Source organism: Centruroides vittatus, unplaced genomic scaffold, assembly GCF_030686945.1.
Source record: "Centruroides vittatus isolate TY-2023 unplaced genomic scaffold, ASM3068694v2 contig_620, whole genome shotgun sequence".
Taxonomy (NCBI): domain Eukaryota; kingdom Metazoa; phylum Arthropoda; class Arachnida; order Scorpiones; family Buthidae; genus Centruroides; species Centruroides vittatus.
Genome location: NW_027122381.1, coordinates 2317891 through 2337807, shown reverse-complemented (window position 1 = coordinate 2337807; position 19917 = coordinate 2317891). Strand labels below are relative to the sequence as shown.

Here is a 19917-nt window from a genome sequence, read left to right as displayed (position 1 = left end):
AAAAGTTTGTGTATCTCGACATCATTCCTCCTTAAGTCAAACCGATCGAACTTGATGTGTGCCGACCCACCTATTAAATTTTGTGGATCTTTTTGGCACGTCATCCAATAAGACAGCCGTAATATAGTGGGACAAGCAAACTGCCAGCAGTTCATTTTAAATGAAATGGGCTATGTTTTAAGACAAACTTAGTAGATGGAATGTTACTTTAGACAATCTAAGACTCGTATGATTGTAACTTTTTATTCAAAAAGTCCTTTCGGCTTTATCTACAAGCACCAATATGCGGGTTGTGTTTGTCAAAGGCCACATATTGTAGGTGGCTGCAAGTCTGCATTTAACATTTCACTGTTATATATTTAATTCAGTTTGTTTATTTTCCTGTTTTAATTTATTTCGGGCTTACTTTATTCATTAATTTTTAAATTATGTATACTAAATAAATAATTATAAATTAGGTTATAATTTTTAAATTTGAAAAAGTTTGGATGAACAAATACATTTGAAAGAGACATTCTCTCTTTCAAATGTATTTGTTCTAACACAGCTGATGATGATCTTATAAAAGAACAAAAATGTTTGAGTAAAAACCTTAATTTGGTTTCCTGAATCAAGCATTTTTTCCTTTACCTTTTTGAATATGATACCAAGTTCAAATGTTATTTTTATTGATCATTATAATCCTTTTTATATTATGTGAACTTTCTCTTGTGCTTCCCAACATGGGTGAATTTATTCTATATGTTTAGTTTAAAAATTTAATGTTATACAAGGGTTGATCAGTAAAGACTGAAATTGGTTTTATTTGTAAAAATTTATTAAATGTATTACTCTGTGACTTTTATAGGTCTGCTTTGAAAAGAGTAAGTCTTCCTACATAATATTGTCAAATGGTAGCATTATAAGAGCCTTTGTATGGCAAATTGCTCTTTGCAGTAAATGTAGTTTGCATTTTGCCTTAGAGAAAATGGAAGTGATACAAGAGGGATGGTCATAAAATTCTGTTTTTTCTAAGAAAAACTGCCTTAAAAATTTGTGAAATACTACAGGGAAGACTACTGTAAAAGTGCACTGTCTCCTGCAGTGACCTTGGGAGTCTCCATTAGGCTACTTTCTTTGATAACAGAAACTTGCCTTCCGCCACAGCCTCCGTTATCAAAGAAAGCAGCTCGGAAGTGTGTGCAAATTTTATAACAAACTGGCATCGGTACAACTATCGCAATCGACAAACTGAAGGAACCGTACGCCCAAAACCCTCGCCTGCATGGCCCCGGCTGCAATCGGCCTAAACAAATTTTCATATTGCCTGCTGAGAACATTTGGCAATTTTCGGAGTTATGCGCTCTGCGAGACTCCCACTCAGATACAATAAATTGTCAGTGTTGTATCGGTAATCTTCCACAAAACTTTCAAAACTTATTTAAATTTTAATGCATTAGTGATGTAACTAAAGTAAAGAAAATTAGATACTAACTAACTTGAAAGTGATAAAAAAGAAGCAACCTTTATTACTTCAAGATTTTCTAGCTACAAAGAAAAAAATCAATTTCGCTAATGCTCTCAGCACAGAATATAATCATATCTCAACTTTGAGAGATTACATTAGCCACACGAGTTCTGCTCATTTTCTACAATGTCATGATATTATATCTAGTCCAAAATAATTAGTTATGTACAACAACTGCTAAACAACCCCAACCTCATTTCTTATGACTTTCCTGTTTTTTACAATATTTATTTTCTGACCTGAAAACATTAGAGTGAGTTACATTCCTAATATTGTTCAAGGGAGCACAGTGTTGAGAATGACTTTTTTTCCAATAAAACAAACATATTTTGATTACCTTTTTTCCTCCTTGTCATTTATACACTATCGAGAAATTTCTTTCACACATCTACTTAGATGAATATGCTGGAAAACATGTTTTGCATATTTGTGAAGCAAATAATAACAACACTGTAAGGGAGAATCCCTTGGGGGACAGTATTTAGACCTACTACCTTATTACTTTATGAATTCATGAACAAATAGTTATAATTTTACATTATACACTAACATTAAAAATTGAATTCCACAAAAATTGTTTATTAAGATTATTTACATAATTAAGTGTTGATGGTTATCAATTATAGATGATGTTTTATCAGGATTTTTTGCTATTTCTATTGTCCACATTTTAAAAATTATTTTGCATGGATATATTAACAACTATTTATCTATCTTTTAGCGTTTTTTTACTTATTCACAAAGAAGTAGAAATGATTATTAATTTGGTCATATGTTGAAATGTTAAATCTTTTCGTTTAGGCCCCGATTTGACGGCCGACGAACGAAGTCTGGCAATGTCGAATGCAAACGGCATCGATCTTTACGGAACCGTTTGCTATTTGTATCCGAGACTCGTCTCTCTGGTAAGTTATAGTTATTTAAATTTACTTGCACGTAGTTTTATTTAATTCAAATAATGTTACAAATCATTATTGTTCTTCGTGCATTTCTATATTTTTTTAAATGATCAAATATTGACTTATTCCAAAACTATTTCTTCTTTGATTTATTATTCTGTTATTCACAACTGGGTGAATAGGTAGACACTGGGCATCTTTAACATCACTCTTTATTCAAAAATATCTTACGTGACGATACACGTTTGGGCATATGCCCCTCGTAGGTCGGCTACAGAATAAAAATTTGAATACGTACTTTTCAATCACTTAGTGCACCGAATGGCTAAGTGCCATTCGGTGCACTAAGTAGAAAAATTTTACCGGTGAATATATGTATTTTTAATAAGTATGTTCACCTCTATACTACATGTCTTAAAGATAAAGATATGTTGTAAATTTTAGAAAAATTTGCAATATGAAAAATACATCATTGTAAAATTTAGTTTAAGACTGGGATGGAACTCTGCAAATTTGCAAAATGTTTCACAGCTTTTAAAAAAGCATTGGTGCTATGCTAAAAGTTGATCAAACGAATGTCTAATTGTATTTAAAATTTCATTAAAAATGATGGAAGAACAATAAACTATTAGGTACTTTAGACACAAATTAATTTTAATTAAAAAGTTTTGAGCCACTGATGACAAATGATTACTTTTTATTTTACATATGTTAAAATTTGAAGTAAGTCTGGAAAAGCATGATTCTTTTTTCAGAATGGTTTTAAAAGAGCAAAGAAAACCATGAAGAAAGAACATAAGTGCACTGCATTAACTAGTAAAAAATAAATTTCTTCTATTGTCATTACAAACAACATTAAACCTAACTTTTACAGCTAGTGTATGTATAAACACAAGTTGGACAATATAACAACGAAACATACTAGCAACATTTGTCGACCCAAAAAAGTTATGCTCCGAGTAGATAGCATTGGAATAGAATGAAGCTTTACTTATTACCGACATTGTTACATTTGCATTTGTCCTTTTGCTATAATATTTTAATTACTGTTTCTTATGCAAATTAGATGACTTTGTGAGAAGATTTGAGAAAATGTAATGTTAGAAAGGATAAATGTGAATGAAAGTGGACTCCTTAAAATGTTTTTTGAGACTGCACATTCCATCATTAGAATTCACACAAAAATTTTAGAATGTGTTGCTAACATTTGTGTTTTGTTTTTTGATTGTTTGAAAATTTTGAACATTTGTTTGGGAGTTCTGTGACAATAGATTTTTGAAATCATTTCCAATTTATCCATTTATCCATATCCATGAATCCAGATTAGATTTTTCTTTCTTTTTGTTTAGGACTGACTTAACAAGCTTTTTTGCTGTTTTGATTGGTAGATTTTTGGCAATGGGTATTATCATCTCTGCATCTTTCCAAACTGGTACGTATTTTTGTTGAGGATCAACCTCTCTGCTAGGATCACGAACAACTTTTCTTTCTCGAAGACTTCCTTATGCTCTGTGTAACTTTTTAGTGTTCGTTATGTGTTACCAATGTAAAAATGGGCTCTTTGTTGTTCTGCATCGTTGAAATCTTGTTACAAGTTAGACCAATAGGTCCTTGGGTTTTTCATTTCCGACGAGATCGAATACGGTATGACGATCTTAATTGTTTGGTTCTTTATAATCAACTGGGTGGAATTCATTTCTGTAACTGATATTCTCGATCACTTTTGGCTCATCTGGTTTGTTCTTGGACAAGCCAGCCGAGCCAAATAATAGCACGAAATGATGTTGACTCAGATGACTGAGAAAGCCAGATGAGCCTTTCTTTTTTTTAGGTCAGTGGTTGTCAGCAAGTAGCAAGTGTAGATAGGCTCAAGGCAAAAGAACAAAACTGCTACTTACTGTATATTTGAATACATTGTTGGACTTGAAATGTGTGTAAGATTCTGCATCTCTGAATCACTGTTTTGATGGCACTTTCTTCCAATTGGTTAGAAATGTCCTAGAAGTGGCCAGATTTTTGATGTTTCTGATCTACCTGTAATGAGTGGTATGTTGTGTTGATTAATGTTGTCCACAAACTTGTAGAACACTCAAAAAGTTTATCAGATTGTTGACATAACAGAAGATGGCTATTATACATAAATGAATATCAACAAAATAATAGAATAATATCATGTTAGATTTAAATTTTAATAAAAAGTGGATGCCTTAATCCTTGTAGCATTACATTTTCTCTGGACAATTTCTCACAAAACAACAGTACAATTTAAAAACAACCTTTAGCAAAAGATCTCCTCTTGGTTGGATACATGCAATCTGTCTCATCATATGTTTTTTGTAACTGCCAATCTAAATCCCTTGTAATTGTATTGATAGATGGTCAAACTGAGACGACATTCAGTTCCACAAATGCTCAATGGATGATAAATGTAGAGATAAGGCAGACCGAAAAGTCGGCAATAAGAGAGAGCGACCGAGCATAATTTTGATGGAAAAATGACCGTCTTCGACTCCGTCGCGAAAAGCAATGCATTAAGGCCACGGTCCGCGGAACACGGGTGCTCCGCGAAGCCACTTCAAGCGTTCTGCAAAAAAATGAAATATACAATTAAAAGTTGTTGCAAAAGAAAAATTAATATAATGTAAAATAATTTTTGTATGGGAATATAATCAGCAAACACCAATGTCATCATCTACTAGATGGAATGTGCTCGGTTTCAAAAAGGTTTCCCACCCCCGCTTTAAAGCTTACGTATCGTAAGCGTTCTGCGGAAAAAGATTCGAAAGTTTAGCATTCCCCGACTTCAAAAAGATAGATAACCGCCGCATTAGGGTACACGATTTCCCGAAAGTACCACCGTCCCACCAATATTTCTCATACTGCTACTAGGAGTAATTGTAGAAGCCTTACTATTCTTAAATTCTAATATCATTGTTAATTGTCTACTTGGACTTTACTTATTAATAGGACTTTATACTGGTGTTTAAAGATTGGCACAGTAATGAGAGTTAGTTCAGGAAAGAACAAAATTTCTTTATTATATCACCTGTAGTAATAATTTCTGTACACATATTATACGTGTTTCGGGCTAGCATGCCCCTCATCAGCAGTATTACTACCAAACACTAAAAAGTAACAATAACAAAACAAATAAGTTACTGTATAACTTAAAATTTCTTAGCAATAAAATACAATTTTAAAACTTTCTGTAAATACTTATTCCAATTGGGATTGGAATATGTATTTACAGTAAGTTTTAAAATTGTATTTTATTGCTAAGAAATTTTAAGTTATGGAAAATCCTTTAAAATAATTTTATAACGTATAATAAATAAATAAAGGCAACTAAATTAATTTGAAATTGTTTGTCCTTATCTCTTGTTTTATTCTATTATAGTCAACTAAGACCTACCTTATTAATAGGACATTTACACTGGTGCGATAGTTATTAGCAATAAATGAGTTCTTAATCAGAAAAACCACAATCTATTTTTCACCTGTTGTTCCCGTGAAAAATAAAGATTGTGATTTTTCTGATTAAGAACTCATTTATTGCTAATAACTATCGCACCAGTGTAAATGTCCTATTAATAAGGTAGGTCTTAGTTGACTATAATAGAATAAAACAATTTCAAAGTTCAAATATTGATAATGAAATATGTTATGCAGTTTTAAAAATATGTTTCAATAATTTTTCTCCCTAGACTAATTTGGATATAAAGCCAACCGATATTCCTTTACTACGTTGTTCGGCATCTAATATTAAAGAAAACGGAGCCTATTTACTAGGTAAGATATTTTTGTTAAATATTCTCGAATATCCTGTCAGATATTTGACACAAAGACTGACTTAGGAATTTATACAAACCTTTCTATCCGTATAAAAATTTTTTTAAAATTTAGATATAAAATAAATGAATAATTCCTAATATATTAATGTAAGATTATTCAATTAATATTATTACCTTCTAACTGGTAGCGCATACCAGGAACTTTATTAATTTTATTTGATCTTGAAAAGATGGACGAATAACACTTTTCTCGAATTTGAATATTCAAATACTTAGTAAAGTTTGTACAAAAGTAGATTTATTAAAAATACTCTTCTCTTAACTACAGTAGCTTAATCGATGCGTCCTCGTTCTCATTAGGATTACCGGATAGCATTCGTCTGTCTTTAAAATTTTAAGTCTGGAAATATCCCTACATCCCCGCTTTACACAAACAGTATAAAAAGATTGTTAATTAACAGAACGAAGAGTAAAAAAAGAAATGTAATGCAAAATGAGAATAAAATTATATTTATTAATCTTTGTTCGTTTTTAGAATAATAAATTCTTTAATTGATTGTTTCAGAGAATGGCACGTGTATATTTATTTGGGTTGGACAAGCTATCGATGCAAATTGGATCCAGGATGTTTTTAGCGTTCAGTATATTGGAGACATTAATCCTGCCGAAGTAAGTAAATAAAAGAATATATTTAAAATATTTCTCTGGTAGATACTTGTTTATGGAAAATATTCTGTTCCTAATTAAAATTATCATCTAGATTTATGACTAGAAAGTAGAAAAGTTTTTATAAAATTTTAATTTGTTTTCATACATACAGTCGGTACGTTTGACGTTAACGAGTTATCCACAAGTATAGAATGGCGGTGGATGAGAAATATATTTGTTCTAAATTCTGTTTTGCGTTCGTCGAGAAAATGTAATTCGTGCGGTTCAAAAAGCTACGGCGTGGCAGAATAGTCCGCGCGATACACGTGTGGTTTTATTTTCCGTTTTTGGAATCGGTCTTACCACAACTTTTTGCAATTTTACCGTCCTCCGGTGGACTGGAACATTCGCGGATTTACTACATCGAGGGTCGCCAAACTTTTTTGATCGTCGACCCCCTACAAGTTTTCGAAATCTCGCATCGACCCCCATCAAAAAGTTTGTGTTACGAGCAAAACAAAGCACTTACTATTTTAATACATTTCTTTTAATTTATTGTATACTTGTTAATAATAATTTTTGTAACTGACAATCAGTGAGAGAGATAAGCTCGATCCTTAGCTCCCCCTTATCCTTAGCCTAAGCTCGATAATCGACCCCCTAATAATGTTATATCGACCACTTTGGCGACCCCCGTACTACGTCGAGAAGAACAAAAAGATACGACTCGACGATTGATGATCGACATCTAACATAAGATGCCGGGAATTATACCATTACAGTTGTATATATGCCGATATGCAGTAAAAAATTGTAACGAATATGGGGAGAGAAGTAGTATAAACTCCAAAAATACCACAATTTGCCATTTTTTTAAGCAGGAATTTTACTTTTTCTCTCTAACTTCCGAATACAAACCAATGTCATTTTCACGTTCGGCACCACGAAATTACGAACAATTACTTAAACGCGTCTCGGTTACAATTAACTCGCTAATTTTTGTAGAACATTATAATGTAAATTTGAAAGAAAAATCTCATACATTCAGCCAAATTCAAAGAATTAAATGTAAAATAAAGGCTTCAAACGTGTACAAATCCAATTCTAATTTGTATTCTTTCCCATTAAGTTTGATCCGCCAATATCGTATCTCGCGGTATTAAAAGCATTTGGTTTCCTCGACCGAGCAGTCATCCCATTTATTCATTTCGTATCAGGTTGATATTTTGCAGTTACATTTATCGTGTTATAATCCAATATAGGTTAATCGACGAGATTAACTCGGTATATGATCATACATTGTACGCAGTAATAGGCCAGTTTCTTCCAATTATGTCTAATTAGAATAGTTTAGTTTAGTAGATTTATATTAACTGGCTCACAGAATATTGTAAAATTGTAATTTATTGTTTAATATTTTGTAACTTTTGTTTTATGCCATCTACTTGTTTTTGGCTAGTGGCAATATATTAATAAATAACTCTTCCAATATTGTAATTTGTCTATTTTCAGCCAATTATTCCGGAGAACAACAATCCCCTTTCTCGGAGTATTAGATCGCTGATTGAAAGAATAAGAAAAGAAAGTGGTAAACATTTACAGGTAAGAATTTTATTAGCGTATTATAATCTAGTAAAACTGAAAAAAATCATTACAGTAATCTGATAAGAGATTGCGTAAATTATAGTAATACAATATTCAGATATCATCCCGCATTCTGTGTTCATAATTTTGCAAATTTAAGAGACAATACTACCGTATTTTCCGGCGTATAAGACGACTCCCGACTTTTACAGTTAAAATACAGTCAAACCTGTTTTTATGCGCTCTTTTTATGTGCGATTTTTTTAATGCGAATTTTTAATTTGTGCGGTATAGTTGGCGACTAGTCTCGTGCGATTCGTCATGTCTTACGTTGACTTATTATAGCTAAATTATTATATAGCATATATAAATGCTATATATATGCACATTATTATAAGCTTATTATAGCATAAATGCACTTATTATAGTAATATTATTGCATGAATATGCGAAAAATGAAATAATTTACTTTTTAAGTCAACAAAACACCACCTGGACAAAAATATGTAAAACAGACGATAGACCAGACGATGCAGTCAAGTGCTGACATCTGTTGTCAATAAATTCTATTTCGTACGGTTTTGAGTTATTTTCTACGTGAGACTTTTTTTATGCGGTCCCTGTTGACCGCATAATAAAAATATTTTTTAATTGTGTCGCGAAAACTATTATTTACAGCCATTCGTGAAGTTTCGTGAGATTATCGTTTTTAATGCGGTCCCTATCCCCCGCATAAAAACAGGTTTGACTGTATAGAGTTTGGGATATACTCGCCCTATAAGGCGACCTCTGGGTTAAAAAGTCGTCTTATACGCCGGAAAATACGGGTAATTAAACTTAAAAATTATTTCTTTTGTAATAACCTGTAAAAGAAACGAATATATCGCGCACTTCGGTTTTTGCTGGGAAAACTTTAGAAATATTTATTCTTTGTGTGTCGAAAGATGAAAAATGATTTTGTTCATCGGGGCCCGAATTCATCCGGGGAAATTACAGTCGAGTCCGCATTAGTCGACACCCCGAGGGGAAATGAAAATGTGTCGAGTTATCGGATACGACGACTTAAGCCAAGTTGGAAAAAAAACGCAATACTACATTTTAAATACATTGCATCGTAGTCGGTGCAATTGCCATAAACAATGCAAATTAAACGATCTCCGTAAGCATCAATTATCTACAAGTGGGGGGATCCAGCTTATTGTCCGCGTCGACCGTCAATATTTTGTGACCAAAAGGAAAAAACGTATTTACGAGCATTATTACTCGGTAGACGCTCTCCCGTCATTACAAATACATCTACTCGCTGCGTCGAGGCTACGGTGCACATTTTCTCTTTAAAACTACGCAGACGAAAAGCTTTCCCGTAGTCTCGTTTACGCACATAATTAGAAAAAGAACAAACTATTTAAATCTGACGGAGCTAAATAATTTCCGGATCAGCCCGTACGAAGTAGTTTTAAAAAAGTAATTAAACGTGATTTTAATGTCGATCTATAATAGTCATTTTAGAACCAAAGTAATTATTGTCTTTTAGATACAGTTCGTCACTAATAACTGTTCCGCATTCCGTGTCATTTGAATAAACAAATGACGATTAGTACCTTCTTCGATTATTCCCAAGTATTTATAAACGGAATTATTTTCGCACCCTAAACGAAAACGTCGTAGACATCGAAGTTAAATATAAGAGAGAACATTTACAAATATTAGAATGAAATGATCCAAATCTACTAAGATTATTAACTATTAATTTGTAATAATTTCGTTCGATTAAAAACCGGCCGACCTTTTGCATTTTGCAGCTGTTCGTGGTCCGCCAGGGAGACCGGCTGGACGCGGTCTTCAGAAGACACCTGGTGGAGGACCGAGGGAACCGAGGAACGTCCTACCCGGAATATTTTAACCAGTTGCAGGGGGAGGTGAGCCAAGCTTCCGGCAAGTCTTAGAGAATCAAATTTACTTCCGGGCCAACGCCGGGGAGAAAAGCACTCGAATTTTAAGCTTATTTTGTATATTTGCCGCAGGCTCCGCCCGCGGCGCCTCCAATTCGAAATATTTTGATACAAATATATACGTGGGATGTTTCGTAACTAGTCGTTAGAAATAGAAAAATAATCCGTGACGAAAAGTGCAATTTTCGAACACGTTAAAATAATAATAATCGATATTACAAAATCTTTCTCGAACGTTATATATTATTCGAGGAAGCGATATCGATTGTAATAAATTCAAAAAATCCAGTAGACCCCCTCGCGAAGTACATTTGGAAGGATTGTGTACAAAGTGTTGGGTAAAAGCTGGCAGAATTATTTTTGAAACATTCTCTATGCATATAAATATTTTGTATATTAAAAAGCGGAATTAAAATATTTTAATACGATATCGAGAACTGGAGAATTATTAATGCATTTTGTTAATTCTTTTTATTTCAGAGAGAATATATTTTATTTAAATAAAATTTGTGTTATTTTTTTAAATAAAATGTCTTCCAAACATATTTGATGTACTGTACCATAATATATTGACATTTACAATAAACTGCTTGTGGAGCAATTCTCCTTTCGTCGCTTTCTTCCGCGATAAAATGGCATTCGAAACACCCCCACTGCCATATTTTAAGTAGAAACTCTCACGCCAGAAAAAATGTTCCCGAAAATAGAATAGCAAATTATGCCGTATTAAAATTAATAAAACGCTGTCGGTTCTTTTCTTTCGTCGTTATTTCTATCGGAAAAACCACGCCGGAAGTATACTACTCTCGCCACTTCCGACGTAGATCGGAAGTTCGTATATAGTTAATCGGGTTTTCCATATCCGGCAATGGCTTTCGTTTACGTAATAACGTTCGGGAGATTAAGGAAAGACGGACGACGGTGGGAATTTATAGGTGGCCGAGTTTTTTCAATTAGCATCCCAACAAGTAATAGAGAGTATACCTTATTTTTTGGTAACGCCGTTAGCCAAAATTAGAGAATGTTTCGGTTTAGATAGGAAATTCGGGAGTGGACGAAAGAAAGAGAAGAACGGAGTTACCTCCGTGGTCACGGGCTCCGAATAAACAGCCTCTCTTCTCCCTCCCACCTTTATAAGTTTGTCGGCAGATTCTGGTAATTCGGCCGGGCACATCCGTTTTTAGTTCGGTCCGCGTGGCCGCCAGCCACCTTTCCCGCCGGATGCCGGGATCTTTAATAAGGACGGAAAATATCGGATTAGTGGGGTGGGCTATTTCCGTCGTAACGTCCCCCGTTTCTTCGGTTCCTCCTCCTTAACGGCGGACCGCCGCACTCCGGTTTCCACGCGTCCGGATTAATCCCCGACTCGAGACCACGGAAGAGCGCCAATCGTCGGGCTCTCTTCGTCTCTTATCCGACTTTTACCTCATTTTGCAAATCGGGACGCCCCTTTTAAATTTTTCTACGGTGGTTGGACTCTCGCTTCCGGTTGCGAAAATTTTTTGCCCCGCGCCTTGACAAATCGTCTTTTGGAACTCTCGTTTCCGATGCCTTCTCTTCCGCGGATTCCGCTAATTGCCGGCCATTCTTTGTCCGGGAAAGTTCGTCTTTTCTGAAATTTCGTAAAAGACGGACGCCCTCGAAGATCCCGCCTGGTAAATTTTACCATTATTATTATCCGTTGTTTGACTTTTACAGTTTTATAACGTTAGTTCAAAGCGTCGAAGGCCGCAGACACTTGCCGGGAAAATACAAAACGGTAAAAATAAAATTTCCACTCGAATAATCATTCGAGTGGAAATTTTATTTTTACCGTTATCGTAAATCTCGCACCTTAAATGCCCATTTATCATTATATATCTTATAATATACAGTAGAGAGTCGAAAATCGGAATCAATTGGGGACGGGTTGTTCCGATTACCCATTATGTACGAAAAAATACATTAACCTGTCCGATGTTCAAATTTTTCTCCGTTGCGTGTCGCTTCGTGTCGAATTTTCGTCGATTTTAAGCCTAACGAAAATTTTTATAATAATAATCGAGGCTATCGTATCGTTAAAAATTATTTCTGCATTTTGTACAAACAAAATAAATATATCGAAGAATATAAAAACACGAAAATTATACTTTAGAAGTAAATCTAGTATCAAAAACGTTCGATTCGGCACGACACAGTCCGACTGGAAATCGTGCCGATTACCAGTGTTCCGATTAACGACTCTCTACTGTAATCGAGATGGGTTGATAATAATAATGATAATAATAATCAGCGCAGAGCCCAAACGGTTAGGAGTTGAAATTTGGTACACAGGGTACGTCACGAGAACGTACAGAACACTAAGAAGGATTTTGTCGAAATTCCTACCGCGGGAGAGAGAGGGGGTTAAGGCTTACCGTGAAGAACTCGGCTTCTACTGTACTATTTCAGATGCCTTCTTTTGCATTTATGTGGAAAATCGAACATAGTTTTAGACCTTTCTAAAAATTCTCGACGATATTTAGTGAATAAAGCCAACCTACGCCCGCGAATAAGTTCGCTTTATTCGAATTTATATTTACGAATGATTCGGGAAGATCCAGTTTATTTTCCGAATTTAGTAAACCCGAAGAACCCAGAAAGAGTTACGAAAACTTATTATCCCGGTGTGGTAAGCGGAATCTAAAAATTTTCCAATTACTATCGGAAGACGGGACCTCATTCTTGCATTCGGTAAAAACGGGTAAAATCGGCTATAATCTAATAACCTTAATCTTCGCTACGGTTACTTTTTGTCCGAGCAACGCCGGGCTCGTCTACTAGTATAAATATATAAAGTCAATTCTCGTTGATATTAATATTATATTTTTATTATATGTTATATTTGTTGTATAATATTAAGGACAACGAGGCAACGACACTACTCAATTCTCGCTGGTTTGTCCTTTATACGAATCTTTATTCTTAAACCCATCGGGACCAAAGTTCGTGCGGGTATTACTTACACCCCGGAATCGACCCTAAGCTATATATTACCCAAAAATATTAGAGTGGTACGTAGATTCCGCGTCCTTTACGTGTAGCGCCATCTGTTGGCGAGAACGATAAATGCCAATTGTTGGTTTCCTGCCGAATATTTTAAAGGAACGGTCACTGCGGAATGGCGTTAAAAAGTCGTCCCGTTAGATCCGGGTCCGTCTATCGGCAGACAATCCGCAGAGAATTCTGCTAAACAACTTTTGAGTCTGGGTGATGGCAAATTCACCCGCCATCCGGATACTAATTTGATAACGCTTACTACGTAAACCACATTTTTGGACTGGGACAATCCGAAAACGGCGAGAAATGCGGAAGAATTCGGAGGTTTTTCCGTACTCCCGGGAGGCACGATTTCCTTCACCCGCTGGCAAGCTTAACAATTCCCGTGTTTTCCGGCGGAAAATTTCGAAAATTTTGCCGGGAGATTGGGGTATTAGGGAAATCCACGCTGTTAAATTTTGAGGGTGGACAAAGGTGACGGGATGGCGTTTCGTATCCGCGGAGGGATGGGACTTAACGAATTTACCGGTTATTAGCATCCGCAAATTTTTTTTATAAATCTGGTCCGTACCCCGGAAATTAAGCTTTTGGCCATTTTGTAATAATTAAGGATATAAAAGATTTCTCGATAAAATATGGCAACGGATGGTTTTAAACGTTGCCGGGCAAGTCTCGGCCGATTCTTTTTTACTTAGATCCGGCTTCCGGCAGGAAACCGTGGCACTATCCTACGTCACCGATTACGTAGCCGCGCGCTAGGTTAACGGCGGTTTCTTTCCGACGGTAATTTTAAAGACGTTTAAAGGACGAAGGAAGCGAATAACGTCGGCGTTGGTATTTGGGATGTGCCGATCACGAGACGGCCACGGAGTAAAATCTACGTTAACCGGGAAGTACACTACGTATTATTGCGCAACGGATCCGGATTAACTGTTTACACCAGTTCTAATACGTTAAAAGTAAATACAAATAAAACGAAATACCTTTGTTTTGTAAATAAAAATAAGGAACAAATTCGAAGAAGATAGAGTAAACAATACAAGATATCTCGGAATATACAAAGTTTAACCGAGACTGCGGCTAAGTCGACGGGCATAATAAGGAAACTCGGAAACTTTTTAAATATTAATACTGTAAAACGTCTGTATCGCACTCGTATCGAACCGAAAATCCAATACGGTGTCGTTACGCGGGGACCCGCGACCGACTGTAAACGGACCGCGAGTACGGCAAAATCGACTTATACGAGCCGTTACGAAACAATCTCCACCGATTACCGCCGAGAAAAAATAAACAACGTAAGCGAAACAAACTCTACTTTTTAGTTTCAAACTTATAAAGATCGAAACCGGCCACTGTTTTCTCGATATGATGGAGAAATACAGCCACGGAAGAAACTATAATTACTTAAAAGTCTTTACAAAACCTTCTATAGGACAGACGCCGCAGTCTTCCAGACCATAAAATATCGAAATTGGCTGGACAAAGAAATGCAGGAAACAAGTTCGAAACGCAGCGAGAAAAAATCCTCCGGGTCGAATTTTCGTAAGTAAATAGAAAGACGGAAGCAAAACTATCGAAATCGAAGTATTCGGGCCGTAAATGTTACTGCCAATCGACAAACGATCGAATTACAAATTGTGGGGTGTCGAACTCGAAGGACCAGCCGTAAATAAGGAAAACGCGATTAAACTTTACGCTATTTACTTATTTTTTCTGTTATTGTTCCTTTTTTTGTTATAGAGACACTCGATAACGACCAATTGGCCGTAGTGTCTATACTAAAAATAAATAAAATAAAATAAACTTCCGTTTGGAGGATTGGGCGTGGGAAACCCAAACGCGATTCCGTCCGATTTTTTCGTCGGGAAAAACTCTCTTTCTTCTTCGTGTCCTTCGCGCCCGACGCCATTTTAGCCACCGAGAACTCCGCAAAATTGAAAAAGATCGATTTCGCAGTTTGTAATTGCGGGAAAGAAGGTGCAACCCGCAAGAAATATTCGGCCGAGGTTAAACGTTTGTTTACCAAAGGCCGTGTGGCGGGATGCCGGCTTCTCCGCTTCTACTTCGTCGAGTCTCGGGAAATTTCCGCCAAAAGGAATATTTTCCGTCGTTCGGCCATTTTTTAACGGAAAAATCTACCGTTTCCCACCGTCCGGTCTAAGAAGTCGTTTCGTTATAAGCGCGGGCGGCGGCGCCAAACTCTTCCCTCCTCCGTCACCCGGCTTAGAATTTCTCGCTCGTCCGTCTACCAAATTAATAAAATATTTTATTTCCCGTCCGTAAAAAGTAGCAGTTTGTTCACTTATTCCTCTCGTTAACGGTAGATAGATCTGCCGCGGAGGGGTAAATCGACCGAGCGGCGATTATCCGTTTGCCCACGTCGCGGAGAGAATTATTTTACGTAATTTTTTCCGTCGCTCCACAAAAAACAATTCCGGCGGAGGTAAAGACCAACGACGACCGGACCCCTCCCGAACATTTCTTCGAGTTTCGCCGGAAATTGTCCTTCCGTCGCCTTCTCTCCGGTAACCATCGAAATTCGGTAATTATCCTTTCTTACGGAAACGTAATTTCAACCGGAACTTTTCTCCACCCTGCGTAGGTAAAGAAGCTTCCGGGGAAGCCCGGGTCCGAAGTTCGTAATTAAACCTAAAATACACATAATACATCGTTATACTATTATATATATAGGCCTATATATAACCGACGATTTTCGTTTTATTATTATTCGTTTTGAGGTCGGGATATTTTAAAGATAATATTTACTTCCAACACAATAACGACATCGAATACAAATTTAATTCGATAGAAAAGAATAATTTGCCGTAATAAAGATTTTTTGTAAAAGAAGAATGGACACGGCCATGTATGAATCCGCGATAAAAATACATTTCCGGTCTCCGCCACTTCTATAAAAACCGATGGGGACGGTTAGTAGGTTAGAGAAGGAAGTAAAGTCCGGGGTAAGTCCTCGTCCCGGCGGAATCGCCCTCCTCGACTCCCTTCGATCTCTCCGTTTTCTTACAGATGCGGCTTCTACTTTTGATCTTTCTGCCGGGTTTGGGCGGAGCCGCGCCCCACCCGCTCGACGGAATCTCTAACCACTTTTCCCTCGTACCGCAAGAAACTAGGAGTTGGAAATCTTGTTCCCGGACGAGAACGTGCCTGTGGAAATCCGGAGAACCCGAATCCCCCCGACTTCTCGATTACCTCCGGAAAAGGCGGTGGAAATTATCCGGAAAGGGCGAAAACAAAGAATACTACGCCCGGCCGAAGTACGGGAAAAACTCGAAAAGCCGAGAAGAGTTCTTCCCTGGCATCGTTTACCTTAAAAACCGTCGATTTTGGAAGCTGAAAGAGGAGAATGGCCGGGAAAGGAACTTTTACCGAAAGGAGGAGAGCTCCGAAAAAGAGAAAGACGAAGAAAGTTGGCAGGAAAAGAGGGAAATCCGCGGCAAAGAGGAAAGGAAATTCAGAAAGTCCGGGCGAAGAGAACCGGAAGGATCTCGGGAGTCGGAAGAAGAAAGAAGTTCGGAAGAGGAGGAAGGCAAAAGAGAGCGGGGGAGAAAGAGACGTCGTCGTCCGGAGGCAGAAAGCGGCGAGAAACACGGCTCTAGCGAGGAAGAAAAGGAGAAAAGAGAGAGAAAGCGCGGCGGTCGACGGGGATGGCACTGGCACCGAGACCGTCGTGGCGTGGGATGGTTGTGGCATCCTCCCCTCCCACGCGACATTTGGCAAGAATCCGAACATTATCGCGACTGATACTTTTTTTCGACGGTAGAAATAGGAAAAGGGCATTTTCCATCGGTAAAACTCGTAGAGATATCCCTCGGTGGCCGAGGAGGCGGCCGGCCATCTTCGTATCCTTACGACTTTCCAGAAGGAATTATTGGACTATAAACCCGGGGGATAAAGAAGAATCAACCGAGCGAAGAACTTTTTTTTATAAACGAGTTATTTTTAGTCGGTATTCTTTTGTAGGTCGTTAGTAAAATACAAATAACTTAATATCCGGAAGGTGGTTGTAATTCCTTCTTTCTTTCTTTGCGGAATTTCGGAGTCGTACATTTTGACAACGGAGTAGAAAGGGAACGAAGCCGCATTAAACTTATTATCCGCCGACTTAAATGTAACGAAACGGCAGGAAATAAAATTATTTTAACCGGCAGAAGCTTTAATTAATTTCACAAACGAAATTCGTTTGATTCTTTCCGCTAATTACCCACCGAATATTTTAAGGAAGCGAAGTAAAGCCAAAAACTTAAGAATTAAAGTAGTGTAGAAGAGTATTTTTAGCCTACTTTCTTGATCTAGAGATTTATTTCCTCTTTATTCGAGTGATCTACATTCGGCGCCGTATTTAGGTCTGGGTATTGCGCAACCCGTTCCGTCGTCCCCCAACAATTTTCAATGTTAAATATCGTCCCTAATTAAAGCCACGCACCGTAACCCGAGGCCGGTTCCCGTTCGTTAACGAAAAATAACGGTTTTAATCTATTTAAAATTGCTCTATTTCGAAAGACAAGAGGAAAAAAGAATCGGTCGACGAGTCTAATTCGGCAAAATTTACGGCCGGAGAAAAGTTTCGTCCTTTTTACGCGCCGCGGTGCCCGACCGTTTCTTTTCTCGGGCCCAAATATTAAAGACCCATTCCAATTAATAGGAATTATTTTTAACGAAAAATCGCTACGATTTACGGCCGCGATTATTAATATTTCCAAGAAACTTTTAGATGCCGGACGGTTTACGTAATTGGTCTTTCCACGAAAAACTCCTATAAAAACGGATTTTTCGTGGCGGAAACGAGAATCTCGGAGAATTTTTACGGCAATAAAATCCACTTGTACAGTTTGTACTTTTTCGTCCGACGTCGGACGAGGTAGAGAAAAATAAATAAATAAACGGAATTACTCCGATTATCGGGGGACGTCGGCGGTCGACCGGTAGTCGGTACGAACCGAAAGAAGACACCGACCCGGCCCTTTAGGTAAACGGACGGAAACGGACAAAAGGCGGATGCGTAATTGCGGGCGAAGGACGGAGATTTTCCGAAAATAATTTATTGCCGTTTAACTTCCAGAGGAAAAATATCCGGGAAACGTGTACGAGCTCATACGTACGCTAATCGGACCTTGGCCTATAAAACTCCGCGGCATCCGCCGTTAACTTTTTCCGAGTAAACGGGGACCGTCGTTTAAAAATCTCCGCAAAATTAAGCGATAAATTACATAAATGAACGGAAAGTTCATTTGTGTAATTTATCTTTGCCGTCGGAGAGGCGGAGAAGGCTTTGTCGATTTCGTGACGTATTTACGAATTCCGACCGTTAACTCCGCCTTCCGCGACGGTCGACATATAAAGTGGCCGGATCTGGAGCGTCTCCGTCGACATCCGGATCCGCAGACGACGATGGTAAGCATCCTTTTGCCTTTCTCGCCTCCGTCGGTTCCCTCCTCGGCCGACTCTTCTCCCCCTCGGCCGTTTCTATTTGATTATTAAATTCTTTATCGGCCAAATTCGAGTCGGAACCCAAAAACTCCGAGTAAACGTCTAAAGCGGATAAAAAACGCCACGGCGACTATTCTCGGCGATAGAGGAAACGCCGCGCGAAAAATGCTAAGACGTTCCAATGCCTCTTTTAATGGCTGGAGATTCGGGTCAGTTCGAAAACAATGGTCGATTGTCTACCGATAAATGGTAAAAAAGAAATATTTTTCTTATAACTTTTTATTTCAGATCGGAGTAATTACCCTCCTGGTGACGCTCTTCCAGCTCTCCCTGCTTCCCCCCTCTTCCGCCGAATACTTCCACTCCAAATCCACCCCCCAGGACGGCGACTTCTTGACGGAGGAGAGTTCGTCTTTCGCCCACACTTTCGGGGGTCTGTCGCACAAACACGGCACTTTCTGGGACGGATGGATGAAAGGATGGTTCGACGGACTCAAACTCTGCAGCGAGAAACACGGGTTCGGAGGAGGCGGTTCCGGTTACGGCTATTCGGGCCCCTTAAAAATAGGGCACGCCGACGCCACTCCCGTCCACCACTACGTCAAACAAGAGCACGGAGCCCACAAGAGTTACAAAAGTTGGGGCAAAAAATGGCACTGACCCCACTCCCGTCCCTCCCCTATTTACGTAGTCGACGAATGTTATCGCCTATCTTCCGTCGTATTTAATTTTATTCAATAAAAATATTTTTTCATTTTTTCTGTCCGTTTATTGCGATTTCGTCTTAAAACTTTTCGTAGCTCCCGGCGAAATTATCTTACAACGCGAAATAATTGTATCCGCCGATTCGCCGTCGGTCATTTTTTCGCCTTCGATAAAACAATACATTTTAAAACTTTTATTTACGCAAATAGCCATTCGAGAATACGTTAACCGGCATCGACGTCCGAAACAGTAGGACGGAGAAGCCGAGATTTTTGCCCCGAAGGAACGATACAAAAGAACGGATCGTATTCCGTCTCCCCTCTTGGCATTTTTAAGGCGCCGTCCCACGGCTTTTATGAGGA

General features: G+C 37.8%; 3 protein-coding genes across 4 annotated transcripts in view; all 3 read left to right on the top strand.

Annotated features, from left to right (window-relative positions):
- Positions 1–10809, top strand: part of LOC136979443 (protein transport protein Sec24C-like) — an 80010-nt gene extending 69201 nt beyond the window's left edge. For both annotated transcript variants that reach the window (XM_067275446.1, XM_067275447.1), the window contains exons 17-21: positions 2309–2412; positions 6111–6195; positions 6763–6866; positions 8358–8447; positions 10232–10809. In XM_067275446.1, the coding sequence (XP_067131547.1) occupies positions 2309–2412; positions 6111–6195; positions 6763–6866; positions 8358–8447; positions 10232–10375 (527 nt within the window). In that variant the 3' untranslated portion in view covers positions 10376–10809. The remainder of the gene's footprint in view (positions 1–2308; positions 2413–6110; positions 6196–6762; positions 6867–8357; positions 8448–10231) is intronic.
- A 5620-nt stretch (positions 10810–16429) lies between these two features.
- On the top strand, positions 16430–17164 carry LOC136979389 (nucleolar protein 58-like). Its single transcript, XM_067275331.1, has one exon. It carries the CDS (start codon positions 16430–16432, stop codon positions 17162–17164), a length of 735 nt encoding a protein of 244 aa, XP_067131432.1.
- A 1470-nt stretch (positions 17165–18634) lies between these two features.
- LOC136979388 (uncharacterized) lies at positions 18635–19607 on the top strand. The gene is made up of 2 exons (XM_067275330.1): positions 18635–18814; positions 19139–19607. The coding sequence occupies exons 1-2, from the start codon at positions 18635–18637 to the stop codon at positions 19508–19510; spliced, it is 552 nt and encodes a 183-aa protein (XP_067131431.1). The 3' UTR covers positions 19511–19607.
- The last annotated feature ends 310 nt before the right edge of the window (positions 19608–19917 follow it).